The following is a 27,688-nucleotide window of genomic DNA, read 5'->3' on the forward strand; positions in this document are numbered from 1 at the left end:
GATTGGGAGGACTTCCAGGCACGGACTCCTGGAATCCTACCATCCTTGCCCTGACAGCTCATGGCAGAACATGGATGAAGGAAAGGTTACTCACCCTAAAGGGATGCAAAGGAGCGATCTTCTTCTGTTATTCAGTGTCTGTCACTTACCTTTTGCTTTTCTTGTGGTCTAACCTGTAGGCCTAACAGTGTCAATGGGGACTGGTGAGAAATTTTCCACCCTGACATTTTTTTGACTGGAAAATTAGGTTGTCAGTAAAATTAATTTTATCCTCAGCCATTGCTTTCTGGTGCGTCTATTCTTTACGCTGGAAGGGAAATAAGTTTTATTGGTATGAGGCACCGTTATCCTGGTACAGCTTCATCCAGATTGGGGCTGTGGTGTATAACTGTATTGGTGGGGGGAAATCACACCCCTGGCCACCATAGCTATAGCAGTATAATTAGTGTAGATCAGACCCTAACTGGGGTCTGTAGACAATCGTATGCAAATATCTCTAATGGGAAAGGAGCCTTGGTAGCCACGAGAATAGCAGTGTCAGGGTTAATCCCTTAAAATTAATTGTGCTTTAGCATCAGAGTCATAGCTTCAGGCTGCAGGAGTCAGGCTTTTGGTGTAATCTGGTTGCTTTGTGCTGATTTCACTCAAACCTGGGGATCGAAAAATGCAACTGACACTGAAGTAAAGGAACTCATGAATATTAGTCACTGAGGATGTCTGTAGCCTGTGTTCCATACTGTGGAAGTGTGCTACTGTGAACAGAATTGATCTGGATTGGAATTATGGGCCTTTTTTTTTTTTTTTTACTATGGTAGAGGAATAGAATTTGCTTTGACACTAATGCAAACGAGTAACTTTATTAAAAAAAATCTTTATTGGCTTTAGTTAGAGAAAAGGACACTTATCAGAATGAAGGACACCTTTTATAAATGTCTGAACAAAAACACTTAGCACTGAGAAAACGTTAAGAAAATAAACTATCCAATTAGAAATCAACATTGCAGTAGAAAAAAATCTTTTTGGTCCCTGTTTGTACAGCACCAAGCACAGTGGCCATGACTTGGGGCTCTTCGGTACTAATATCATACACACAATCAAGAAAAAGAATTGAGGAGAAACATGCTTCAGTGTTTGCAGGATGGGGAAATTCGCTAAAGAAGTGATAAGGAGGAGGAGTTTCAATGTAAAGGATAAACAAGATTACTTATCACTGGAAGTCCAAACTGGTAAAAATATTATAGGAATATATTGACATTGGGGGAGATAGGGATTCTTTGGTAGAAGCAACAGTGAATCAATTATTCTAATGCTGCCTTGTAAACTAAAGCCTTTATCCAGAAAAAAAAAATTGAACAAGTGCTTACCTTAAGCTATGTGACTATTCCCATTGATATCAATGGCATGTGTGTCTAAGTGGACAAATGCACACATCTGTGTTTCGTAAAAATTCCAGCAGGGTGGAATTTCAAAGAAGATAGTATGGTAACCTGTGTGAATTTTTGGGACGCAAGCTGTGCTCGTCGGTGGGGACGTGAAGAAAGCACTGACGTGCAGGAGTGAGGCAAAATGCTCCACCAAGGAGAAGTTGTGCTGACAAGCCAAGAAACCAGAAATCCTTCAGGTCACAAGACAACAAAGGAGCTCATGCTATAGGAGAAAAAAAAAACCAACCCAAACATTTAGAAATAGAATATTATAAATGAAAGCAGTGATAACTTAGACTGAGGTGCGAGCTGCAAGTGCCTCTTTAATGTGTCTCCTGTGACTTTCTGCAGCACATGATATTAAAACACTGATTTAATTAACCAATCTGTTATTAACCAATCAGGATGCTTGTACTATGTTATTAACCAATTAACTTATTTGCTGTGAGAATAATTTAAAAACTAAATATTCCCCTGCCTGTGGCTCTTTTGGGTGATGCTGGTGGCCAACTGGGCTCCGGAACCCCTGAGCTCTTGAGTCTCCCTGAGTTAGAGAATCACAATAAGCCTAGTTCTATACAAGCAAACACAGAGGTGGGGGCTGCTGAGCTATTAGCGGGGGGGGGGGGTTAGAGGCTCTTCACTGATTTATTTGGATTCAGTAGCACAGCAGGGTCAGGCTGAGGTTAAAGGTGCTCAACACCAATGCTCCTTTTTAAGCTTTTTTTTAATTGTTATTGATATAAATGTTCCCCGCTGCAGGGATTATCAGGAGGGGGGCTCCACAGTGAGAGGGGTTTGGATGAGCCTGTTGCTGGGGGGGGAGATACTCTGCAAGGAGGGTGGTGGTCCAGGGCTGGTCACAGCAAGGGGGTGCCTGGGTTTCTGTTGGGAAGTGGGAACAGGGCTGTTGCAAGGGGTGGCTGGGGGAGGATGCCGGGTGGGGGCCTGTGCTGGGGGCTCTATGGACCGGGGCTCCGTGGTACTGGGCTCAGGGCTGTTGCAAGGGGGATGCTGGGTGGCCATGCGGGCACAGGGACAGCGGGGGGGGGGGGGAGGAGGGGGCTGTCGCAAAGCAACAGCTTGCGATTGATTGGCCCGCCCCATCGCCATTTTGCCGCAGGGCCTAACGGGAGTTGTAGTTCGCTGGTGACCAGCCGCTGCGCGACGGCCGCGGCCGGCCTCTCCCACTCGGGGGGGGCTGCCTGGTGGAGCCGGCGGCGAAGCTCCCTGGGAGATGTAGTCCAGGGAGCGCGGCGAACCCGGAAGCGTGCCCGGCGCACGCTCTTCAGACACAAAACATGGGGCCCCAGGCAGCGGGGTTCGCTCTCGCCCTGTGCTTGCTGGCGGCGGCCCCCCCGGAGACCCAGGCCGAGGCTGGTAAGGGGCGGGGGGGGCTTGTTGCTACCCCCAGGGATGGGGGGGCCTCTCGCGGCTGCCTCCCCCCCCCCCCCCGGACCTGGGACAACTGTCCGGTTCCGACACGGGGGAGGCCGGACCGGAGTGGGGGGTGGCTGCGGACAGAAGGCCGGGCCTGGCCTTTGCGGGGGGGCGCGGTGCTCGAGGTGTAACCCCGGGGGTGTGCGGCGAGGGAGGAACTGGGGGAGGGGAAGGAGAACAGTGGGGGGGGGGGCGTTGGGGCCATTTGGGGGGGACTGGGAGCCCCAGGTCTGACCAAGTGGGATGCTGAGGCTGTAGGAGTGGGGGCCTGGCGAGTCTCAGACTTGTCTGGTGGGCTTTGGGGAGGGGGGCTCCATAGCAAGCGGGGCCCTGGGGTGCCAAAGCCAGTTTCCTGGGGGCAAGGTCTGGGATCCAGTGGTCGCTGGGAGGTTGCCCCAAGACTATAATGACTGGAAGTGGGCTGGATGGCAGCACCACAGCCCTTGAGGAGGGACTGTGAATGGGGACACTAAAGGCTATTATGGGGGGTGAGCTGGATGACACCGTGGCCATTGCAAGGGGAAAAAAATTGGGGGGGCATGGCATTGAGAGTCTGAGGGGGTTGTTGCTCAGGGAGGTGCTGTGGGTGAGGGGTTGCTAAGAGGGATCCCCCACCTTCTACAGCCATTGCAGGGGAGCTTGCAGTGGCGACCATAGGGTGCAGGCTTGTGCTGAGGTGATTGTAGCCAGAGTGGGGGGACTGGGGCTGCAAGGATTGGAGCAAGGGGGGCTGGGGCAGTGTTATGGGGAGGGCACTACAGCCATGGGGGGGGAAATGGAGGGACCTGGAGGGTGCTGGGGTCCACAGTGAGGGGGGCAAAGGGGTGTAGAGTCTGTAGCAAGTGTGGGCATGGGGTTCCTTAGGTCAGTAGCGAGAAGTGAGGTCAGGGAGTGAGAGTGAGGCTTGTGCCATCCCCAGTGAGAGGTTGAGGGGAGGTGATTTGTAGGAGACATGGGGTGGCAGTATGGAGTTTGGGTGTGGGGAGCAGCCCTGAGGTGAGGATGGCTCTGCTGATAATGGGGTGGGGGGAAGAAAACGCAGGTTTAAAAGCTGATTTATATTACAGTAGTGCACCTTTATCCTGCAGACAACCTTAGGGGTCTCAATGACAAGAAAAATATTTATAAATAGGAAAATGAGATTGAAACTACAAAGATTAGCAGTGGGATGCTGTGTGTAAGGCCTGAAACTTATTGTGTGATTCCCAGGCTCACCTTTAGATCCCTTAGTACAAATAGCAATAAATGCTCTTTTACAATCTACAACCAAAGATCATCTGAAGCTCTGGGCAGCCCTTCACAAACTGTTTAAAAAAATACTTCAACAGAAACTCTAGCCTAGAGTCTACCTGATCAGAATACCAACAAAACTGTTCATTTACCCCACTCAGCGGAATCCCCACTAAGAGTCAGCCTGACCCACTCCCCACAGGCAGGGAGAACAGGGTGCGCCCTAGAGCATGCCCTAAAAAGGAACAGAGTTGGGCTGTCAGAGACCAGGATGTGGGGGGCGAAAAGAGAATTCTCAAGGCTTGCAGCTAACAAAACACTGCAGACAGTCCCCTGATTTACGCTCAAGGGACTCCAGCGTAGGTGCCCCCAGACTACATGATAGCAATACAGCAGAGAGAGTTTCTTAGGCAGGTCCCAGGCCATTTAGGTCTTTATAGGTCAAAACCAACACCTTAATCAACCTAGAAGCGGATAGGCAGCTAGCGCAGACTGTAGAGCCTGAGTTTTAAGGTATCCCCCATTCCCCCCCCCCAAAAAAAAACAAAGAAGCTTGCCAAGTGGGCTTAGCTGCTAAATTCTACACCATCTTAAATTTCCAAATGGTTTTATGGCCCCCAGCAGAGCATGTTGGGATGGTCTAGCTGCAAGGTGACCATGGCATAGAGGATAAAGAAACAGTTGTAAAATCGTGGCTGTACATCACTAATAGAGCCAACTTTACTCTTCCTGCCACCTGATCTTCAGCAAGCAGCTGGGTGTCTGACAAGATACCCCCCTCCTCAGATTGCATACTTAAGCATCAAATGGCACATTGACCCCGACACTTCCAGAGGCTTCCCTCAACCATCACCACCTCAGTCTCATCCAGGTTAAGTCACAGGCAGTCAGCTCTCTTATCCATGCTGCAATCTCGTCCAAACAATGACCAGTACAAGTGACTGTTCTGGTTGGATATAAGGCTATGAGTCGTCATCATCACCACAACCTATGTCTCTGCTAGTCTTTTCAACAGCCTCATATGCTCACAACAAGAGGAGTTGACACAGGATCCATCTTGAGAGCTTCCTCAGAGGGTGGTAGAGCGTGAGGGACAGGAAGGCAGAACGAATAGCTATGTCACAAATACGGTGTACGGTCCAGGTACCCTGAACACTACTTGCTGCCACCCCTTCTTATCAGTTTCTTCGTGTCTGACATGAACAGGCCTCCCTGAGCCAAACTAAATCTATTCTGTTGTTCTTTAGATTTCAAAGACTGTTTCAATATCTCCAAATTAGCAACTGAAGGACACGAGGTGGCTGTTCCACTCAACACATCAGCGCAGATGAAGGTGGAGAAATGGAATTCTGCCAATTCCACTTGGGAATCGGTTCTTTTTATCAACAATGGAAAGTCTCATCTTTTGAATACCAAGTTCGCAGATCAGTTCACTGTATCCCAGGGGTATTTCATAGTGAAGAACGCAAGCAGAGTTTTACAAGGACTTTACAGTGTTACCTGGTCCCTGTCTTCAGGATGTGTGGCTCTTATAAATCTGACAGTGCAGGGTAAGTTCCACATTGATCCCGATAACCCCAATTGACTCTAGGGCAGTGGTCCCCAGATTTTTGATTGCACCCCCCTTACCTGATCCAAGCTCGCTCTCTCTCTCCCCCGCCCCAGGTGGAGGGGTGAGTGGGGAAGAATGGGGGAGGGGCACAATCAAAGTTTGGGGACCACTGCCCTAGAGCCCTAACTTCATGTGTCACATTAGTGATGGTGAGGCACTTTGCAGATGAAGAGCCATGAGTGCCATGGATTAGCAGTGGGTATGAAGGTTTGCTTTGATGAAGTAATGGACCAGCTAGCATGTGCTAGCAAATGACAAATCTCCAGCTGCACCACACTCCCACCCCTGGGATGGGGCAGAATGTCGTGCATTTCCAAGGTCTCCTGAGGGGGGATGGCTAAGAGCAGTGATCAGTTGAGGTGCTGCACTGTATTGAAAATAGCTGCCCACTTGTATGGACACTCCTGGAAGAAGCCTTGTGGCAAGTGGGAGAGTCTGCAGCATTTCCCTTTCCTGCAAGGTGCTTTAAATCCTCACCCTGATCTCCTCTATCTTCCAGCTGAAGTGGCACCTCCATCGGTTATACCTGGGAACCAAGCTCCTGCCGCACGTAAGCACTCATTCTTTTCCTAAAGCTCAGATCTAGCACTGCACACACTGGTACTTCGGTCAGTGAAATTTATGTCCGTTGGGGTGGTGTTTTTCACACCCCTGACTGACAAAAATGTGCTCATGTAGTCATAGCCTTCATTACCACTGGTATAGTGGCCAGTCAGGGCACATTGGTGACAGAGTTTTGGGACTGCAGCCAGGGGAAGGTAGGGAAAGAGAGAGGGGTTGGGGAGCTCAGGTTAGGGCTAGTGGAAATGGACTGACATTGGGAAGGGGAACCTGGTAGCAGGCATGCCTGTCAGCCCAACATTCTTCCCTGCTGTGCATGCACCTAAGGATCTGGAGGAGTGTGTGTGTGGGAGGGGAGGTTGGAGGATTGGGAATTGAGTGTTTCCCCCTTCTGTTGTATGTGTGCTGAGATCTGGAGGTTCCAGCTGTGGGGCCTGACAGTTATCTCTGGCTCCCTCATGTAAGCCAGGATCTGGAGCAGTCCTTCCCCCTGGATAATGTGCTGAGTATCAACAGGCATGCTGGGAGCATGCAGCAAGAACACACCACTGACACTGGGGAGAGGCGCTGAGGATGGGCGTGCTTGATGCCTATCACAGGTCTCCAACACTGGGGAGAGGGAGATGGGAACACCCAGGGGGCAGTTAGTCTCCGGGCTGTTGTTTCAGGCTGTATTCTCCTCCCTGGGGTGTTCTCATTCAGCTGAATGTGTCATATTGAGATCAGCCCCTTCTCCCCATCCTACCTCTATCCTTCCTAATATGTCTCCCTTTCAGCACCATCCTGTGCTGGGGATCTGGATAGAACAAAGCAGTTGGTGATGATTAATCTAATACAGTATTATAATGGAACGCCAGCTCTGGTACAGTTAAGAGTGAGAAGACTTTGCTGTTTAAAGGAAGATTCCTCTTAGTGCTCTAAAATCCACATGCATACCTGGATCTTCTTAAAATTTGGTGTGCCGGGCAGGGTTAGTGATTCAAATTTGAAGTCCTTTTGGAGTCACAGGCAAACTTGCAAACACATGAAGGATTTTTTTAAAGTCCCTTCAGGCATGCTCACTGCTCATTTTTGCACAGCTCCTGTCAGCAAGTCCCTCATGGCCCACCTACCAGCAAATAATTACTCGGGTGGATACTGATCTACTGTAATGTCAAACTGCTCATTTTACAGTACATTTTTTTTTTTAAAAAAAGCAACCTGTGGAACTTGTCACAGAGTGTGGGGGAGTCAGGGCCCTGCATCCCCCACTTCCTGCAATTCACTGTGACTCTCAGCCAGCCAGTAAAACAGAAGGTTTATTAGATGACAGGAACACAGTCCAAAACAGAGCGTTGTAGGTACAGACAACAGGACCCTGTCAGTCATCTTGGGAGCAGGGAGCCTAGACCCTGGTCCTGGGCCTCCCTCCGTTTCCCCAGCCAGGTCCAAAACTGAAAAAACCCCTCCAGCAGTCTCAGCCAGCCACACACCCTGGCTAGTCCAGCCTTTGTCCAGTTTCCCCAGGCAGAAGGTGTCACCTGGCCCCAGCCTGGGCTCAGATTATATGCTCAGGTATCATCCCTCAAGTGAAGTCACACCCTGATATCCCACTACCAATGCAGACAGTCCCAGTAAAACTCCCACACAACATTCCCAGGTCAACTACCTTGGATTCAAAGGTCTTATCTGAAGTGCAGTGACATCAGCTAAATTTAAGTGCTGACTCCAGAGTCAAGGCCGATTACTAGCTAACTGAAAATCCATCAGGAAATCCTCCTTGTCCCCGTAATATTGCACAAGAAGATTAGTTATGGAGCCATGTTAACCCACATGAATACTGGTATTTTGCAGCCTTCCAACCAAATGAAGGCAGAGGTGGCTGTGTGTATATAAACCTGTTCTCTAAATGGTTTAACCTGACTCCTGTTCTGTTTGGCTTGATTTCAGATCCAGTTTGGTGGGCTCTGTTACTCATTCCGATTGTTTTAACAGTCATTACTTGGTTGTAAAAAGTTGTTGTCCAGGAAGAGATGGATGAAGAGCCAGTATATCCTATACTCAATCTTCATGAAAAGAAGAAGGAATTTAAGATGTTTCCCTTTATACACTGAAGCAACCAAATAAAATATTCACAAAAAGAAAAGGAGTACTTGTGGCACCCTAGAGACTAACCAGTTTAAACAACCATTTTTTCATGGTCTGTGTGTATAAAAACATCCTCACTGTATTTTCCACTTTATGCATCCGATGAAGTGAGCTGTAGCTCACGAAAGCTTATGCTCAAATAAATTGGTTAGTCTCTAAGGTGCCACAAGTACTCCTTTTCTTTTTGCGAATACAGACTAACACGGCTGCTACTCTGAAATACATAATTCTTCAGTTTACAATATTTTAACTCTGGTCCCTGTTGCTGCTGCCCCATTCTGTAGCCCTTGGTCCCATTTTTACTCTTTTCTTATTAACTCCTCTGGATTAGTCTGTAGGATGAGCTCATGGGCAATACTGAGCCAACTGGGCTTGCCTGAAGAACAGCTGGAGCTCTGTAAGGTATGTGCAACCCTAGCTCCATTCTCAGGGCCTACAGCTGGCCAGTACAGCCCATTAACTACATCGAAGGCTTGCTCTTCCTGCTTATTTCCTCTCCAGTTAGCTTTTCTTGATGGCAGGGTAACAATATAATGCAATGAGTGACATCTGGTCTGTACTGCCTCGGCCCTCACTCTGCTGCAATGCTGTAAAACTCCACTAGGTGTCAGCATTACATTCCCTTCTTGTTAATCAAGGCCAGAATTAGCTTTTTATATAACTTCATCTGAGGAGTGCCAATGGCTTTACAACACTAATAGATTATCTCTACTTTCACTTAAACAGAACCATGTTGAGATGTCTGGATAACATGAGCATGCTTTCATCCATTTCCCAGAGGGTGAAATTAAGGTAGAAGCAGTAACCAACCCCCTGCCATCTTCACATAATTAATGCAGTAACAGACATTGGAGTGGTTTCAGAGTAACAGCCGTGTTAGTCTGTATTCGCAAAAAGAAAAGGAGTACTTGTGGCACCTTAGAGACTAACCGATTTATTTGAGCATGAGCTTTCGTGAGCTACAGCTCACTTCATCGGATGCATACCGTGGAAACTGCAGCAGACTTTATATACACACAGAGATCATAAAACAATACCTCCTCCCACCCCACTGTCCTGCTGGTAATAGCTTATCGAAAGTGATCATCAAGTTGGGCCATTTCCAGCACAAATCCAGGTTCTCTCACCCTCCACCCCCCCACACACACAAACTCACTCTCCTGCTGGTAATAGCCCATCCAAAGTGACAACTCTCTACACAGTGTGCATGATAATCAAGGTGGGCCATTTCCAGCACAAATCCAGGTTCTCTCACCCTCCACCCCCCCCACACACAAACTCACTCTCCTGCTGGTAATAGCTCATCCAAAGTGACCACTCTCCCTACAATGTGCATGGTAATCAAGGTGGGCCATGTCCAGCACAAACCTTGGACTAGAACTTGAGATCCTGACTCATCCTCTACTTTAACCATTGTAGAACGCCCCAAACCTGAGCTGGGCATAAAGTATGTGCTCCAACCGCTAGACCTCATGCCCATCCCAGGAACCAGAACAGAGCCCAAGTCCTCACTCTCACTGTGGAGACCCATATGTCATTTAAATCACCTGAAGTGAAACAGCAACTCTGCCACACTGACAATCAAGCAACTACTTGAGCAGAAGTCAAATTATTTTAGTTTGCTCTCCTCTATCTTTCCCCAGGGGAAAAGGAAAATATAAATACTGCTCCTTCAGGCTTATCTTCCCCATGTCATCTCACGGAAAATATAATTTGAGTGATTCCCCCTCCAGAAACTTAAATGTAGTGAAAAAAGGGACTGAGTAGGGATACCTTGGCCACTAAGACAGAAAGAGGTATAGCTCCAGAAGTCCTCCCCCCTCCTCCAAAAAATTCCAAATCCATGGTTTTAATGCCCTCCCCCCACCCCGTCACATCTTCCACTAAAATTAAAGGAAGATAAGTGCTGTCATAAATATAAAGGGAAGGGTAAACACCTTTAAAATCCCTCCTGGCCAGAGGAAAACTCCTTTCACCTGTAAAGGGTTAAGAAGCTAGGATAACCTCCCTGGCACCTGACCAATGAGGAGACAAGATACTTTCAAAAGCTGGGAGGAGGAGAACTTCAAAGGGTCTGTGCGATGCTTTTTGGGGACAGAACAGGAATGGAGTCTTAGAATTTAGTAGGTAATCTAGCTAGATATGCGTTAGATTATGATTTCTTTAAATGGCTGAGAAAAGAAGTTGTGCTGAATAGAATGAATATTCCTGTCTGTGTCTCTTTTGTAACCTAAGGTTTTGCCTAGAGGGATTCTCTATGTTTTGAATCTAATTACCTTGTAAGGTATTTACCATCCTGATCTTAGAGGTGATCCTTTTCTTTTTACTGTTTCTTCTATTAAAATGTTTCTTTTCAAGAACTGAATGCTTTTTTCATTGTTCTAAGATCCAAGGGCTTGGGTCTGTGGTCACCTATGCAAACTGGTGAGGATTTTTACCAAACCTTTCCCAGGAAGTGGGGTGCAAGGGTTGGGAGGATTTGGGGGGGGAAAGACGTTTCCAAACAACGTTTTCTCAGGAACCCAGAGAAATGTTTGGTGGTGGCAGTGGAAAACCAAGGGCAAGGGATAAAATAGTTTGTACCTTGGAAGTTTTAACCTAAGCTGGTAAAAGTAAGTTTAGGAGGTTTTCATGCAGGTCCCCACATTTGTACCTTAGAGTTCAAAGTGGGGAAGGAACCTTGAAAAGTGCACAAGAGGGCCCCCATCTCAGCTGGATCATCTAGGCCAGTGATTCTCAGAGACTTCACAAGCAGCCACCACAACATTTGGGATCCCAGAGCTCCTTCCCACAGTCTCTGCCCCAGGGAGCCTAGGGATGTTTCACTGAGCGTAGCAAGGTTGCTGGTGCTTCTGGATGTGGGACGGAATGAGCCCTCTCTCCATGTCCGCCTTATCTTGATTCATAAGGGGCACTAGCAGCAGGGCCCTGATTAGCCCGACCCCCGTTTCCCTGCTCACCTCCATTGGAGGAGGGCAGTGTCACTCATCAAGGGAGCCCATGGCTCTAAGCTAATCAGCTTTCAGGGGGAGGAGCCAGACAGAAGCAGGTGCCTGTTACCCAGTGGAGGATTCTGCTCTGCTGTTGCTTCATCATACAGCATGAGAAGAGGAAGTAGAAGCAGGAAGATGCTGGCAGGGAGAGGCTATAGGTCACTGCTGAGCCCCAGAAGCAGCTCCAGGGCTGGCTGGCACAGCAGTGACTGCATGGGTCCAACAGGGAGAGGATACAGGCTGTTACTGCTGCAGGGCCAGGGCCAGGGCCAGCCAGAACAGCAGCATAACACACAGAGCACCCTGGTGTATGGGCACTAGCAGTCTCCCCAAAGGTTCCAGTTGGGAGGAACCCACTAGCAAGGGCAGCCCGCACCACAAGAGTTGCTTCACATTTTGCGTGCACTACAATGGATAGACAAAACTTTTTTGCTAAAAAAAAGGCACGGAAAGTGACCGGCTTACACCAGACTCAATAAGAGTGACCCAAGGAACTCCAGCTTGTCAGCACTACCTTTTGCAAAGCACAGCAGTGACTTGCACGATAAAGAGGGTAAGTTAGTGTGTGGGAAGAAAAGTCCTTAGTTTTGTTGGAATCAAATTTAACACTGAAGCACTGAAATTTATGCAAATCATAAGAGATGCTTTACACTGAAATGATTGTATTTGCATGACACTTCCAAATAACCATGTGACTAAACTGTCAGTGTAATATTTTAACTGTTCAAACTGTGGCCACTTTGAATTTGCTATGACTGCGTGGGCAGACAGAGCAAAAATTCATTTGAGAACTGCTAATCTAGGCATTTCTTCAATTCAGATAATTACGCATCTAAATCACTAAATGACTGCTCGGAAAGTCTCAGCCTCCATATTGCCACCATGTGATTTTATCATGGGTCTCATGGTATTTGAGGTTTCCAAGAGCCCACTCTTGGTGCTGACATCCAATGGCTATATGAGAACTTCAGCTTTCATTTAAAAAAAATTAAATTGAGTTTCTAGCCCTAGTGGATGCAGAGGATTGAAAATGTGACCTCATTCCTCCTGAAAGGTTCAGAAACCAAACAGCAAAGAGTGCCTCTTACATCAGGGTTTGGGGGACCCTGGGGAAGATGCTGGTAGCTCGGTCCCCAGCCAAGTGGGGAACCCCAGAAATTATCCTGAGACCTGCAGGATCTGCCTCCACCCCACCCCCATGTACTTGGAGTGAGTCAGTTTCCCTGTCACCAACGTGGCACCCCCCCCCCACCATGTGTCTCTTCTCAGTTCCTTGCAATCCACCCCATTTCCCCTGCACCCCAGGCTGGGTCACTGCCAGCCCCCCCTTCTCTGCTCCTGACCCCAACATCTCCCTGTCCCTTGCGGGTCTATGGGACTGGATCTCCCTCCTCCCCCCCAAACATCCCCTGCCTCTGGGGGTGGGGATCTCCTCCCCCGATCCAATCCCATGCCCCCCACTACCCCCCCGGGTGTCTCTGGGGTTGGGTCTCCCCCTGCCCCCCACTATCCCCCCGCCACCCCCCCGGGTATCTATGGGGCTGGGTCTCCCCCTGCCCCCCACTATCCCCCCGCCACCCCCCCGGGTGTCTCTGGGGTTGGGTCTCCCCCTGCCCCCCACTATCCCCCCGCCGGGTATCTATGGGGCTGGGTCTCCCCCTGCCCCCCACTATCCCCCCCGCCACCCCCCCGGGTATCTATGGGGCTGGGTCTCCCCCTGCCCCCCACTATCCCCCCGGGTATCTATGGGGCTGGATTTCTCCCTTCCCTCCCCCCGCCTCGGGGGGGTCTCTGGGGCTGGGTCTCTCCCCTCGGACCCGCGCACCCCTTGCCCCGGCCAGGGGGGGGGGTAACAGACACTCACCGTCCTGCTGCTCGGGCGGCGGTTGCGTAAGACGGGACAACAGCCAAAATGGCGACAGAAGCTTAACCACAAACCCAGCTAGATCGCGGCTGGAGCGGGGCCAACGTTCTGCAGTTGTAGCTAGTGGCGGCCTGGGATTGGCTGACAGGGCCCAGCGGGGGCGGGGCCGGGGGGTGACGGGCAGGAGGTGGCTGGGACGGGGCCGGCTCGAGGGGGGGCTCCGGCGCCCGTCGCTACGTTCTGCTGGCAGGAGCCCGGCCCGCTCCCCAGCGTCGCCCCTCGCCCGCCCCAGCGCGGACCCCCTCAGCGACCCCCCCCCGCACACCGGGCTGCCCAGCGCCCCGGGGAGACCAGACACAGCGCACGTGTCGGCGGGGTCCGCGTGGGCTCTGCCTCGGCCCCTGGCGCGGAGCTGTGGGAAGGGACTGATCGCCTTGGCTGGGGCACACGCCCCCCGCCCGCCGCGGTGGGGCTGCTTGCCCAAGGGTCACGTTGGCTGCTGCGGGGATCCCCCCGGTCTCTCTGTTATTGGGGGCAGGAGTAACAAAGCGTTGGTAGCCCTGGTTCTGTGAATCAAGGGCAGCAGAGCCAGGGGGGTGACTTGAGCGGTGGGCACCCTCCCCCCGGGGGCACCTTCATAGAATCATAGAATCTCAGGGTTGGAAGGGACCTCAGGAGGTCATCTAGTCCAACCCCCTGCTCAAAGCAGGACCAATCCTCAATTTTTGTCCCAGATCCGTAAATGGCTCCCTCAAGGATTGAACTCACAACCCTGGATTTAGCAGGCCAATGCTCAAACCACTGAGCTATCCCTCCCCCCAAATGCCTTCCTCCTGATACCGCCTTGTAGAGAGCAGAGTTACCGAGAGCTTTGGGTTTGACGGGACCGCCGGTAACAGGCAGGCGGAAGCTTTTCCCTTGAAGGTTTCCGGGGGTGGGGAGAGATCCAGATGGAGGAGGATCCTGTAGTGGGAGTCCAGGAGGCAGGTTCTTCCTCCACTGGAAGGTTTGGGGGATTCTATCCATTGAGGTAAACGACTGGGCTGGGGTGGTTCAGGGACGGAAGGGGATCGAAACGGGAAGAGGTCCAGGGTGTTCTACTGCGGGAATCAGGGAAGCAAGGGGCCTGGGCGTGCAGTGACTCCTGTATTGGCGGGGATATGGGGGGGATCTAGGCAGGAGGTGTCTGCTTTTTGGACTACGAATCCTCGGTGAATCCCAGGCTGTTTCCCCAAGCTCTTCACAGAGCAGGATGTCACGTACCCTGGAGAGAGGTGGAATGGCAGGAAAGGGAATCTCTCCACTCCTTGCCACAAGCACAGAATGATCAACGTCTATTCTGGCTGAACACCAGTGACTTCTCTAGTCATGATCCTCAGATGATTTTTTGGCCACTGATCTAATCTGCTGGTTCACATGATTTATTCACTGGAATCTAGCTCCCCTGCAGGCTGGAGAACTATCCGGTTTGAATCCATGAGAGGGAGCTTTGTCGGCCACCCCAACAGGAGAGGGAAGCAGAGAGAGACAAGGAACCCCCTATTTAATTTTCCAGGGAGGGGCTGTGACAGTAGAGCACAGCATTAACACCTGGAAAGACAAAGAGAACTGACAAGGGGTGGGTGGATGGAACTGGGTGGGGGGTGGAAAGAACTGAGTATGCGTAGATTAATGGGGGGGGGGGTGAGGAATGGAGGAGAGAAGGGGGCTCTGAGCAGGGAGGGAGGGATATTTTTCCACGGGGAGGGAGAGGGTATTCAGGCAGGAGGGTAGTTTTGTGAACTAGTTACATGCCAATTTAGTGACTGTTTGGAAATTTGAATTGAAATTGAAACAATACACACTTATTAATTCTCACTTATCCTTCAGCTCTGAGAAAACTTGCTTTCCATGGGCCACAGGGACTGATCCATGTGCCAAAGGAGTGATGGATTCTCCTTTCCCCAGCTCCCAAAGCAAAGACTTGTGATATGGCCATTACCCGTGGGCAATCAGGAAAAGGCATTTCAAAAAGTATGCAGGATTTTTAAAGGGCCGAGGGCAGAGGGGGTTCCTGTCTGCATGACCCCTGGGCAGTGGAGTTCACAGTTGTGACCAGAGTGGTCCCTGTCAGGCATTGTGGGACAGCTGCTGGAGGACGGACATAGGTCACAGAGGGTCTACACTCGCACTGCATCAATCTCAGTAGGTTGGGAAGGTCACGGAGCACGTGGGAAGGTCACAGAGTAGGTGTGGGTGGCAGACAGGTTGGGAAGGTCAGAGAGCGGGTGGAGATGGCAGAGCGGGTGGAGACGGCAGGGCAGGGAGGATGGCAGGGAGGGTGCTGGGAGGGTGGCAGGGCGGCTGAGAAGGTCCCAGAACCTTTCATCAGAACTTGGCCTGTCCACAGCGTGACAATGATGTGCCCAGCCCGGGAGCGCCCCACTGCCCTCTGCTGGCTGTGCGCTGTCCTGCACGTCCACGCATCGGAACCGACCCGTCCAGTCCGGGCTGCAATAAGAAGAGAGGCGCGGCTGGAGCTCAGAGCGGGCTCTTTATTCAAGCTGTGTTACCGAGTGACAGCGGGGCGGTGGGGGGCGCGGGGAGAACAGGCCATAGGGGGTGGGGGAGAGATCCCAGTGATGGGGCAGGGATCGGAGGGGGAGCCCAGCTGATGGAGAGCTGGGTCGTGTGGGGCTCCCATGCCAGGGCTGGAGGGGAGATGGGTGACACGGGGAGCACAAGCCAGGGCGGATTTGGGGTGTACGGGGTGACTCCCAGCAGTGGGGGAGATGGGGAGCAAAGGCCAAGGGGTGATCAGGATGGGATCCAGGTGTGGGGGACAGGGCCAGCTGCAGCAGCATGAGACGTGCAGCTCAGGGGACGGGGATGGGGGGTGGACAGACAGATTAATGTCGCTGGGTTAAGCAGGGGTGTGGTGTGGTGGGGGAGGTGCAGGTTTGCTTTGAGTGCTTCAGGCAAAGGGTTTGGGGGCATTTCCCGATGAGGCGCGTGCCTCAGTTTCCCCACCAGACACCGCTTCCCGGTCGCTACTCGTTATAAGTGCTGCGCCGGATGACGCGGCAAATCTCTACGATGAGATCCCAGTACTCGTCGAAGGAGATCTTCTGATCGTTGTTGGCATCCACCTTCTTAAACAGGTCCAGCGCTGCCTGCTGGTCCTCGGGGCTCTAAAACGCACCCGGGAGATAGCAAGTCACTGCTGGGGAACCATCCGGCACCTGGATCAGGAAGGGGCTTTGCTGCCCTTTGTGTGTCTGTGTGAGTGCGTGCACACTGCTGCCCCCTGCTGCAGGGGGTCAGACTAGCAGGGCTCCCCACACACAGACGTACGTGAGGGTGTGTGAAGGAGAAGTGAGATACAAGTCAAGCTCGAGGCCCATTGGCAGAGCTGTGAGGGCTGTCGGAACCCACTGCTGGCATCGCGGGGGGTCTGTGGGTCAGGATTTAGTGGCACTGGCAGAGCTAGCTCCTGGGAGAGCAGGGGGATGTGGATCGGGACTGAGGGGTGCCAGGGCTAGGCTAATTGGGGTCTCTGAGTGGGGAGTGAGGGGCACCGGCAGAATTGTGGGGGGAGCCCAGGGCTGGGAGAGCAGGGGGCTGTGGGTTGCTATTGAGGGGCCCCAGTGGAGTTGGCGGGGAGCCTAGGGCTGGGACAGAAGGGCACTGGAGGGCAGGGTTGAGGGTCACAGACAGACCCCCTTTTGCTAGGAGCCAGTGGTTGATGTCTCCAGTTGCCTTGGGGGGCCAGTAGCCGGGTCTCACCGTGAGCTGATGGCTCAGCTCATTGCTGAGCAACGTCTGGAAAGCCGCCTGGTCCAGCTCCTTAGCTCCCTCGGCGTACCTGTAGAAGCTGCCCACGATGGCATGGAGGCCCCGTTCCAGCTCAGAGCCCTCCCCCTCCATCTCAGCCGGCTTCCTCCCACCTCAAAAGCAAACGCAGACGGTGTCACTGTGGGCCCACCAGCCCCAGAGACCTCAGCTAGGAGCCCATGTCCTGGGAAGGCTGGGGAATACCTGCTGCTGGGGACACCAGACCTACTGCAGTCTGGGAGTGGGGTGGATGGCGGTGTGTGTGGGGCTAGCGAGACAGATGGGGCCCAGCTCTGCTACGATGACAATTGTGGGGAAGGGGGGTGGGTGTTGAGAAAATGTTGCATTAAATTGAAGAGAGACCCTAGGACTTGGGCCATTATTATTGGCTGGTGTGGTGAAGGCTCCATGCAGAATTTCAGCGAACCAGTTCCCCAGGGCCCAGAATGGTGAGATTCGTTAACGACGCGTCTCTTACCGCTCCTGTCCCCGGACGGCTCCGGCTGCAAACTCTGCCCCATGGGCCCACAGGGGAAAGTGCTCCTGGTTTGCTATAGAGACGAGAATTGGGTGTGAGCACCCTGACGACTGCTCGGCAAACCTGTAAGGCTCAGGCCGAGACTGTAGCCTTGAAAAGTAGTAAGTTAGAAATGGACAGTATGCAAACTATGGCCATGACTGTTAAATGGTTAAGACGACACGCCGGGGGCTAGTAACAAGAACAGAAAAAGAGTTAAAAGAAACAAGAGAAAGAGCAGAGGCTGGGAAGCAGGCAATGCAGAGACATGATACCTTAAGGCAAGCACCAAAACAGCCTACAAGGGTGGAAACAGCTGTAGAGAAACTGCGAAAGAGAGACCTGCCGCCCCCTGGTCTGAGTCTTGCTGGGCAGCGACACACTTTGGGCTCTTTTGTAGAGCCTGAACAATGGGGACAGAAAGGGAACGTGGTGGCCAGAGCAGAATTAAAAGCTGGAACATGGAATGATTGGAATGGGTGCTGCAATGGGGACATTGGGAATAACCCAAACCGGCCACCTAACAAGCCACGGGCAGGGGTCACCCGTAGGATAAGAGCCAGGTTCCTGTAAAACCTGAACCAAGACCTAGACCGAACGGGAGCAGTAAGTGCCCAGGAGGGAGAAGTAGCAAACAATACTGCCACTGGGTTGGTAAATCAGATGAAGTTAAAAATGGACCAGGTGACAGAGCACCTGAGGAGACAGGAGCTGTGATTTGATCGCAGGGGAGTGATAAAAAAGAACTTCCAAGTGAAAACCCGAGAGTGAGTGGGTTAACACCTGGGATTGCTGCACTGACGCCTGGAGGTGCCCAGGAACAGTTAACTGCAGCTGGCAAGGGCCCTCCTGCAATCCAGTTGGCAGGCAGACAAAAGCAACAGACACTGGGGGAACAAACTCAAGTTTTTCAAGAGCAGGCGACAACCCCCACTCTCCGCTGAGAGCCAGGATCTAAACCAGGGGTGCGGATTCCCGACATGTTTCACCCCCGGAGCCTCATTCCTTGCTCACAGCTCATAATATAATCTTTATTCTCAAAGATTTTACCATACTGGTTAAGTTTTCCTTTATGTCCTCTCTCCGTTTGCTAAACTCACTGCTGCTGCCTGTACTTTAAGACAACGTGACAGAGTTCACTAATTGCCCTTGGCTCAGGTCTCCCTCCCTTCCTAGGTCGCTTCTCAGCCCGTTCCCCCCGCCTCCCTTCACTTCTGCCCTCTCCTCCTTTTAAAAGTGAAAAGTTACAGTTATTACAGAACCCTCCCTCGCTGAAAAAGACGAAGCAACTGAAAACAAAACAACAAACGAACAAAGAAAACAAGCTAAAAACTTTCTTTTTAATAAGTACATAAGAACAGCTATACTGGGTCAGACCAAATGTACATCAAGCCCAGTATCCTGTCCTCTGACAGTGGCCAATGGCAGGTGCCCCAAAGGGAATGAACAGACAGGTTATCATCAAGTGATCCATCCTTTGTTATCCAATCCCAGCTTCTGGCAAACAGAGGCTACAGACACCATTCCTGCCCATCCTGGTTCATAGCCATTGATGAACCTATCCTCCATGAATCTACCTAGCTCCCTTTTGAACCCCGTTATAGTATTGGCCTTCACAATCCCTCTGGCAAGGAGTTCCAGAGGTTGACAGTGCGTTGCATGAAAAAATACTTTCTTATGTTTGTTTTAAACCTGCTACCTATTTCATTTGGTGGCCCCTTGTTCTTGTATTATGAGAAGGAGTAAATAACACTTCCTTATTTACTTTCTCTAGACCACGCATGACTTTATAGACCTCTATCATATTCCCCCTTAGTCACTTCTTTTCCAAGCTGAAAAGTCCCAGTCTTATTAATCTCTCCTCATAGGGAAGCTGTTCTATACCCCTAATAATTTTTGTTGCCCTTTTCTGAACCTTTTCCAGTTCCAAGATTCCTTTTTTGAGATGGGGCGACCACATCTGCATGCCGTATTCAAGGTGTATAAGCACAGGGAATTAATTATTTTAACCCTTCAGGAATGCAGCAGCTGGAATTACTCCTAACTTTTGTGAAGATAGGGCTGCCAAGCAACAGAAATGCAGACCCTGCTTCTAATCCTAAACACGGACTGAGATTTGTAACATGACCTTGTCTTATTTCCGTGTAATAGCATTTTTAAAAACGATTGCAAGTTCATTTTGCATGTCGTATATATTATCCTGTCTTGTATGTTGTTTGTGTCATATGACTATTAATAAAAAAACGTGTTGCAACAAGTCAGTTTTATACTTTTTGTAACAGACGTGGTACCACTCTGTTTGGCATATAATTATTATCATACCTATTCATTTGTTTGCAAAGCGCAAAAAGGCCTGAGTGATAAATAGATGTGTATATATTTTTGCCTCAACAAGTCATGTAATTGCAAACAAAAAGAATTCTCTTTTTTATTAATCACAGCTTTTTTATTCAAAGGAAACCATGTAAGGGGAAACCTCAGTGTTGATGTAAAGGTAACAAGAACAAAATGTCAATTTCGGGGGGGCAGGGGTTATTTTATTAGGGCTGTCAAATGCTTAACAAAATGAATCGCGATCAATCGCAGCTTTCATCGCACTGTTCAGCAATAATTGAATACCATTCATGTGCTCCTTCATGCTTCGGCCACCATTCCAGAGGGCACGCTGCGGATGCTTGTTTAAAAAATGCCTTAATTTGTGGCTCAACTCCTTGGGGGAGAAGTGTATGTCTCCTGCTCCGTGGTTTTATCCGCATTCTGACGTATATATTTCATGTTCTAGCAGTCTCAGATGACGACCCAGCACATGTTGTTCAATTTAAGAACACTTTCATTGCAGATTTGACCAAACTCAAAGAAAGTACCAATGAAAGATTTGGAAAGGGGTGAGGGATAGCTCAGTGATTTGAGCATTGGCCTGCTAAACCTAGGGTTGTGAGTTCAATCCTTGAGGGGGCCATTTAGGAATGTGGGGCAAAAATTGGGAATTGGTTCTGCTTTGAGCAGGGGGTTGGACTAGATGACCTCCTGAGGTCCCTTCCAACCCTGATATTCTATGATTCTATGAAAGTGAGCTACAGCACTAGGTTCAAGGATCTGAAGTGCCTTCCAAAAACTGAGAGGGAGGAGGTGTGGAGCATGCTGTCAAGAGTCTTAAAAAAGTAACACTCCAATTAGAGAACTACAGAACCCAAATCCCCCAAAAAGAAAATCAACCCTCTGCTGGTGGCATCTGACTCAGGTGATGAAAGTGAACATGCCTCGGTCCACTCTGCTTTGGATCGTTATCGAGCAGAACCTGTCATCAGCATGGACGCATGTCCTCTGGAATGGTGTTCGAAGCATGAAGGAGCACATGAATGTTGAGCATATCTGGCACGTAAATACCTTGCAACGCCGGCTACAACAGTGCCATGTGCATACCTGTTCTCACTTTCAGGTGACATTGTAAATAAGAAGGGGGCAGCAGTATCTCCCGCAAATGTAAACAAACTTGTTTGTCTTAGCGATTGGCTGAACGAGAAGTAGGACTGAGTGGACTTGTAGGCTCTAAAGTTTTTGAGTGCAGTTATGTAAAAAACAAATAATTCTACATTTGTAGAATTTGTAAGTTACACTTTCACGATAAAGAGATTGCACTACAGTACTTGTATTAGATGAATTGAAAAATACTATTTCTTTTGTTTCTTTTTACAGTGCAAATATTTGTAATCAAAACTAATATAAAGTGAGCACTTTACTCTTTGTATTCTGTGTTGTAATAGAAATCAATATATTTGAAAATGTAGAAAACATCCAAAAATATTTATAAGACGTTTAAATTGGTATTCTATTATTGTTTAACAGTGTGATTAAAACTGAGATTAATCATGATTAATTTTTTAAATCTAGTTAATTAGTTTTGAATTAATTGCATGAGTTAACTGTGATTAATTGACAGCCCTTGTTTTTATAAACTTGTTTGCACCTTCAAATATAATTATAAGAAATTTATAGCAAAGATGTCAAAAGTATAACAATATATACTATGCCTGCTTATGCAAAATGTTAGTTAACCAAACAGTAGCTTTTACACTGCAGCCACATTTATCCTCATTTCAGTGATAAAGATTTAAAACCACAGCCACGGGAACTCACTTTGCTGAGTAATATACATCTTTAAACACCAGTTAGACCTGGCCCAGCAAGTGGTTTCTAGCTGAAATATGGATACATTTGGCTACAGTGTAAAAGGCACTGTATGATTGCTGTAAACATCTCTGTGACGTTATCTACTAGCCCCTTATCAGAACTGTGCCCAGGCCAAAGGGGCTGGGTAAGAGACTATTCCACAGTCTGGGATCTCTCCAAGTAGCAGACTCCAAAGTCTAGATGGGATGATGGGTTACATTTCGAGATGATCCGGATCTGAAGGCCTATTGGAAACAGGCTAATAGGAAAAATACATGTACGTAACAGAACATTCACTATTGTGACCAGCAGGGGGGAAACCCTCTAAGCCTGGTATTCCCGGCATTAAGGGCTGGCTGCTGGAGAAGCCATACCCCTCTTACAGTGCGCGTGACATCGCTGAACTGTTTCACCAAACGCAAGCAAAAATTAACCAACTCACTGCTGCAAACCACATAAAGGCAAGGGGGGAAAGAAACTATTTGTACTGCTGAGGGCAGTGCCATAGTGACGAGAAATTGTGTGGACACATCCCCCCTTAGCCCCAGTCCCAGTCTGGGGTCAATGACACTGCCTCCAAACAGACGCGTGTTCCTCAAAACGCTCATGTTCAGTGTCTGGGTACCAATATTAAATCCTGAGATCGCAATGCCTGATAAATCGGTCACTGTCCATTCAGTAGGTTCTCTGGCAGGCAGCATCTGCAAGAAAACAGCTGGATCTACGTCAATTGCTGGTGTACCATGCAGCAGGGCAATCGCCATTCCGGGGGTGTCAGTTTTGTCTGCGTGTCTGTCTGCCCTCTCTGTCTGCCGCGCCAGACCTCCGTTGACCTGCCTGAACGGCCACACGCTCGGTTCAGCGGTGAAGGTGTCTGGCCAGGTTTATTGCCGACAGAGCACGGTACGAGTGGCCCGTACCGTGCTCAGGTGCTCAAAGGCGTGTCTGCCCGTGACAATGGACCAGCTCGGTCAGCGGCGGGACTTTCCACTGCCGCCTATGCCAGGCAAAGCTCCCCCTCCTCTGGATCTCTTCGGTCCCCAGATCCAAACAAGTGGCACAGCAGAACCCACGTGACGTGGTTAGTTACTCCCCTGCGCCTTGTACCCGTGGCCAGCCCCATCCATCACCCTGGCCTCCTCTTTCCTTGGGGTCGTGTGCGCCTGTACCAGCTGTCAGGATTGTGCTTCTGCCCTAGCTTTGTGCTGGGCCTGTCCTAGCCTCTGGAGCGTGTGCCGACGAACACCCAGCACCTCGTACGGCTGAGGGGCGCCTGTGTTTTAGCAGCACTCGCGATACTGCTGCCCAGTTCCTGTACCGGATACTGAACTTGTAGGCACCTGCTTCGACACAGGGCCTGAGTTTGGTTCGCAGCAGGGCCTCGGGTCTTAGCCCAGGCCCTGCGCTCCAGGCTCTCTCCACGACGACGGCGTTGCCAGCAGGAGTTGCGTGCACCCTAGGAGCACTTTGCTGGCACGACGCACCAGGCAAGTGCTTCTGGTGTAGACGCGGCCCCTCCCGCTCTGACTCTGTTTGCTGCACCAATCTGCCCCATGCCCCGCCAAATAACAGCCTGGCCAGCCCCTGACAGCCCCTGGGTCCCTCCTGGGGCGGGCAGCCCCGATCCTGCTGCTGGGACCCAGAGGATGGCAGGGGGGAGGAGGCCAGGGCGGCTGAGAAGGTCCCAAAACTTTTCATCAGAACTTGGCCTGTCCACGTCCTCCCTGCAGTGTGACAATGATGTGCCCAGCCCGGGAGCGCCCCACTGCCCTCTGCTGGCTGTGCGCTGTCCTGCGTGTCCACGCGTCGGAACCGACCCGTTGGATCTGGGCTGCAGTAAGAACAGAGGCGTGGCCGGAGCTCAGAGCCGGCTCTTTATTCAAGCCATGTTACTGAGTGACAGCGGGGCGGTGGGTGGCGCTGGGAGAGCAGGCCCTAGGGGGTGGGGGAGAGATCCCAGCGACGGGGCAGGGATTGGCGTGGGAGCCCAGCTGATGGAGAGATGGGCGGGGTACAGGTCCCGTGCCAGGGCTGGAGGGGGTGTTTAATGGCGAGGGATCCTGGCAGCAGGGGAGGTGGGTGACAAGGGGAGCACAGACCAGGGTGGATTCGGGGTGTACAGGGTGAATCCCAGCAGTGGGGGAGATGGGCAGCATGGAGAGCAAAGGCCGAGGGGTGTTCAGGGTGGGATCCTGGCAGAGGGTGATGGGGGCAGCATGAGATGTGCAGAACGGGGGTGGGGGCTGGGGCATCCCAGCAGGCAGATAGATTAAGGGCACTGGGTTTACAAGCGCGGGGGAGGTGCAGGTTTGCTTTGAGTCTTTAAGGCAAAGGATTTGGAGGCATTTCCCGATGAGGTGCGTGCCTCGGTTTCCCCACCAGCCACAGCTCCCTGGTCACTACTCGTTATAATCGCGGCGCCGGATCACTTGGCAAATCCAGGCGATGAGCTGCCAGTACTCGTCGAAGGAGATCTTCTGATCTTTGTTGGCATCTAATTTCTCAAAGGTGCGCATCACGGCCGCCTCGACCTCTGTGTTCTAAAACACACCGAAGAAACAGCGAGTCACCGCTCGGGGCAGCGTCCGGCACGTGGATCAGCAACGGGCTCTACTGCCGGGATGGAAGCGATACCACCCCCTGCTGGAGAGGATCCACCTGGCAGGGCTCCCCCCCATACATGTGTGTGTATGAAGGAGAGGTGAGATACAAGCTCAAGGCCCATTGGCAGAGCTGTGAAGGCTGTGGGGAGCCAGAGCTGGCATAGCAGGGGTCAGTGGATTAGGATTTAGTGGCAATGGCAGAGCTGTGGGGAGGGGAGCCAAGTCCTGGGCTAGCAGGGGTCTCTGGGTCAGGACTGAGGGGAACCGACAGAGTTTGGGGACACGGTGGGGAGAGTCCAGGGCTGGGATAACAGGGGGATGCAGATCGGGATTGAGGCACACTGGCAGAGCTCGGGGGAGGCTCAGGGCTGGGATAGCAGGAGGCTGGAGGGCAGGGCTGAGGGGTATCAGCAGATCCCCTTTGCTAGCCGTCCGTGGCTTATGGCTCTGGTTGCCTCGGGGAGCCAGTAGCCGGGTCTCACCGTGAGCTGATGGCTCAGCTCGTTGCTGAGCAGGTTCTGGAAAGCCACCTGGTCCAGCGCCTTCGCTCCAGGTGGGCCCTCGGCATATCTGTAGAAGCTGTCCACAATCACACAGAGGCCCCGTTCCAGCTCAGACCCCTCCCCAGCCGTCTCAGCCGGCTTCCTTCCACCTCCAAAGCAAAGGCAGACGGTGTCAGTGTGGGCCCGCCAGCCCCAGTGACCTCAGCTAGGAACCCATGTGCTGGGAGGCTGGGGAGTATCTGCTGTTGGGGCCACCAGACCTGCTGTGGTCTGGGGGAGGGATGGATGGCTGCGGGAGAGGGGGCAGATAGATGGATGGGACCCAGCTCTGCTATGGTGATGGTTGAGCATCACTTTGTGATTAAAGGTCAGTGACTCTACGTGCTCTAACATCGACCTGCAAACTCACATTGTCTTGACATTTTCCCGCCCAGCTCCACATCTGAACCTTCATCTCCTTAGCCCTCAGTAACCCAGCTGTGAAATGGGGAAAACAGACCTCCCCTTGTCTAGTTAGATTGTAAACTCCTTGGGGCAGTGACTTGCTCTCTCTCCCTGTGTGTCTGGGCAGCGCCCGGCACAATGGGGCCCTGATCTTAGCTGGGGCAGGGACTGTCTCTCACTGTGTGTCTGGGCAGTGCCCGGCCCAACGGGGCCCTGGTCTCAGTGGGGTCACCTACCTGTTTCTCTAATACAAATATAGCAAGTGGTAGGTGAGGGTGCCGGGTGGAGTTGATGGGTTCTGGGTGAGTCTGACGGATTCAGGGAAGAAAGGGGGAGGGTGTGGAGAAAAAAATGCATTAAATTGAAGAGAGACCCTAGGATGTGAGCCATTGTTACTGGCTGATGTAGAGAAGGCTCCATGCAGAACCAGGGCCCAGAATGGTCAGGTTCGTTAATGCCGTGTCTCTTACCACTCCTCTCCCCGGAGGGCTCCGGCTGCAAACTCTGCCCCATAGGCCCGCAGGGGAAAGTGCTTCTGGGTTGCTAGAGAGACCAGAATCATCAGTGAATGACGATTGCTCAGCAAAGAGCTCTCTGCTGCTCCCAACTCAGAGTGGGGATGGGACGGGAATAGGGTGACCAGATAGCAAATGTGAAAGATTGGGGCGGGAGTGGGGGGTATAGGGGTGTCCCTATATAAGACAAAGCCCCAACTAACGGGACTGTCCCTATAAAATCAGGACATCTGGTCACCCTAGACGGGAAAGAGAAGTGCAGCGGGGCTGAATTTCAATGGGAGGGGATCGGTCACTGGTTAGACGGTACCAGATGGGCATCCTCTTCCCCGGCAAGTTACGACAGCCCAAGGCTGGAGCCCCCTTCAAATCCCATTTGCACCCCAACGCAGGTGCATGGGATGGCTAGACAAGGTGCATCATAGCCACCCTTCCAGCCCAGGCCCCAGCCTGCGTCCAAAGGGCTGCCCTGTGCCCCCGCAATGCTCAAGGGGCTGGTAAAATAGGCTCTGTCTCTTCCCACTGTCATCAAACAGCCCGGGGTCCTAGTGGCTGGGGTCCCAGTTGGGCTGGGAAATGTAAAGCCAAACAGGCTGCTCACTCACCTGGGGCGGGGGCTGCTGCTCCCAGGTATCGGGAAAGCCCGAAATCCGAGCAAGCCGCAAACGGAGGCCGGGTGTGGGACAGGGCGCTGGGGGCTATTTCTGGGCCGGTGCCTCATCTGGGACGAGACAGCTGGTCATGGAGTGGCAGGTGGCAGAGTGACGGGGACTGGGCTGGCGGGGAGGGATATGGGCACTGACATAGGAACAGAGACCGAGGCCTGCTCTGACAGAGCTAAAGCTGGGGGATGGTGGGCTGGTCCAAACCCTGCCCTCCCAGCAGGGTCCGTGATCAGTGTACAGTAGGAAGAGAGCTGGGGAATCGAGGGAAGCCTACTGGGACACAAGTGTAGCCAGATGGACGCCTTAATCACAACAGAGCCTCTGGGGGTATGTCTACACTGCATTGTAAACCCGGATCTAGTCTGTCAGACCCAGTCTGGAGCATCCATGCTGCATTGTAAACCCAGATCTGGTCTGTGGGATCCGGCCTTGAGCATCCATGCTGCATTTTAAACCCAGATCTGGTCTATGGGACCCAGCCTTGAGCATCCACACTGCATTGGAAACCCAGATCTGGTCTGTGGGACCCAGCCTTGAGCATCCACACTGCATTGTAAACCCAGATCTGGTCTGTGGGACCCAGCCTTGAGCAGCCACACTGCATTGTAAACCCAGATCTAGTCTGTGGGACCCAGCCTTGTGGACATGGTGTTTCCAAGCCCATGCTTTAGCATCCCCACTGCATTGTAAACTGGCTCTGGTCTGTGGGACCCGAACTTGAGCGTCCACACTGCATTGTAAACCCAGATCTGGTCTGTAGGCCCCGGCCTTGTGGACATGGTGTTTCCAAGCCTGTGCTTGCAGTGTAAACCTGGGCTGACAACTGCTAGCCAGTCTGTACTGCACCACACAGACCTTCTGACTCCTGTCTGTGGCTTGAACTGCGTCCACACTGCAAAAATGACAGGGGCTCGGGCACCCTTGAACAAAGAACATTGGCCATGCTGACAGGACAGGGGACTTTATCCTGGGAAGCAGTGACAGATAATTGTGGCAGATAACGCGCTGGACATGAGCTCCCAGGGTGATGCTGTGACCAGAAGAGCTAATGTGATCCTGGGATGTATAAACAGGGGGATCTCGAGCCAGGCGGTTATTTTACCTCTGGATTTCGCCCTGCTGTGACCGCAGCTGGGATTCTGTCCTGGTGCCCGCAGTTCCAGAAGGATGCTGATAAATTGCAGAGGGCTCAGAGAAGGGCCACGAG

General features: G+C 51.5%; 2 protein-coding genes and 2 long non-coding RNA genes across 5 annotated transcripts; 1 reads left to right on the top strand and 3 right to left on the bottom strand.

Moving 5' to 3' along the window:
* Positions 1-851: 851 nt before the first annotated feature.
* Positions 852-13,356, bottom strand: LOC125621648 (uncharacterized). Its single transcript, XR_007352534.2, has 2 exons — positions 13,252-13,356; positions 852-1,647 (listed from the first exon to the last, which is right to left on the bottom strand). It is a non-coding gene; the product is annotated as an uncharacterized LOC125621648 (long non-coding RNA).
* Positions 13,357-14,117: 761 nt separating this feature from the next.
* Positions 14,118-15,749, top strand: LOC125621652 (uncharacterized). Its single transcript, XR_007352538.2, has 3 exons — positions 14,118-14,281; positions 15,121-15,234; positions 15,641-15,749. It is a non-coding gene; the product is annotated as an uncharacterized LOC125621652 (long non-coding RNA).
* Positions 15,750-15,765: 16 nt separating this feature from the next.
* LOC125621630 (protein S100-A16-like) lies at positions 15,766-17,976 on the bottom strand. Of its 2 annotated transcripts, none has more exons than XM_048818760.2 (4): positions 17,857-17,976; positions 17,543-17,615; positions 17,017-17,177; positions 15,766-16,421 (listed from the first exon to the last, which is right to left on the bottom strand). In XM_048818760.2, the coding sequence occupies exons 2-4, from the start codon at positions 17,583-17,585 to the stop codon at positions 16,281-16,283; spliced, it is 345 nt and encodes a 114-aa protein (XP_048674717.1). In that variant the 5' UTR covers positions 17,586-17,615; positions 17,857-17,976; the 3' UTR covers positions 15,766-16,280. The 2 variants fall into 2 exon arrangements, with proteins under 2 accessions (XP_048674717.1, XP_048674718.1); XM_048818761.2 differs by having other exon boundaries at positions 17,924-17,951.
* A 6,174-nt stretch (positions 17,977-24,150) lies between these two features.
* Positions 24,151-25,814, bottom strand: LOC125621631 (protein S100-A16-like). Its single transcript, XM_048818763.2, has 3 exons — positions 25,772-25,814; positions 24,837-25,006; positions 24,151-24,291 (listed from the first exon to the last, which is right to left on the bottom strand). The coding sequence occupies exons 1-3, from the start codon at positions 25,812-25,814 to the stop codon at positions 24,151-24,153; spliced, it is 354 nt and encodes a 117-aa protein (XP_048674720.2).
* Between the last annotated feature and the right edge of the window lie 1,874 nt (positions 25,815-27,688).

This window comes from Caretta caretta, chromosome 14 (assembly GCF_965140235.1).
Source record: "Caretta caretta isolate rCarCar2 chromosome 14, rCarCar1.hap1, whole genome shotgun sequence".
NCBI lineage: Eukaryota > Metazoa > Chordata > Testudines > Cheloniidae > Caretta > Caretta caretta.

Excerpts from the sequence above, each read along its gene's own strand:
- LOC125621631 (XM_048818763.2), bottom strand. The coding sequence starts at position 25,814 with ATGGGGCAGAGTTTGCAGCCGGAGCCCTCCGGGGAGAGGAGTG. Across the intron at positions 25,007-25,771 it reads GCCCTCCGGGGAGAGGAGTG|GTGGAAGGAAGCCGGCTGAG; the intron begins GTAAGAGACACG and ends TTTGCTTTGGAG. Across the intron at positions 24,292-24,836 it reads AGCTGAGCCATCAGCTCACG|AACACAGAGGTCGAGGCGGC; the intron begins GTGAGACCCGGC and ends GGTGTGTTTTAG.
- LOC125621630 (XM_048818760.2), bottom strand. The coding sequence starts at position 17,585 with ATGGGGCAGAGTTTGCAGCCGGAGCCGTCCGGGGACAGGAGCG. Across the intron at positions 17,178-17,542 it reads GCCGTCCGGGGACAGGAGCG|GTGGGAGGAAGCCGGCTGAG; the intron begins GTAAGAGACGCG and ends TTTGCTTTTGAG. Across the intron at positions 16,422-17,016 it reads AGCTGAGCCATCAGCTCACG|AGCCCCGAGGACCAGCAGGC; the intron begins GTGAGACCCGGC and ends GGTGCGTTTTAG.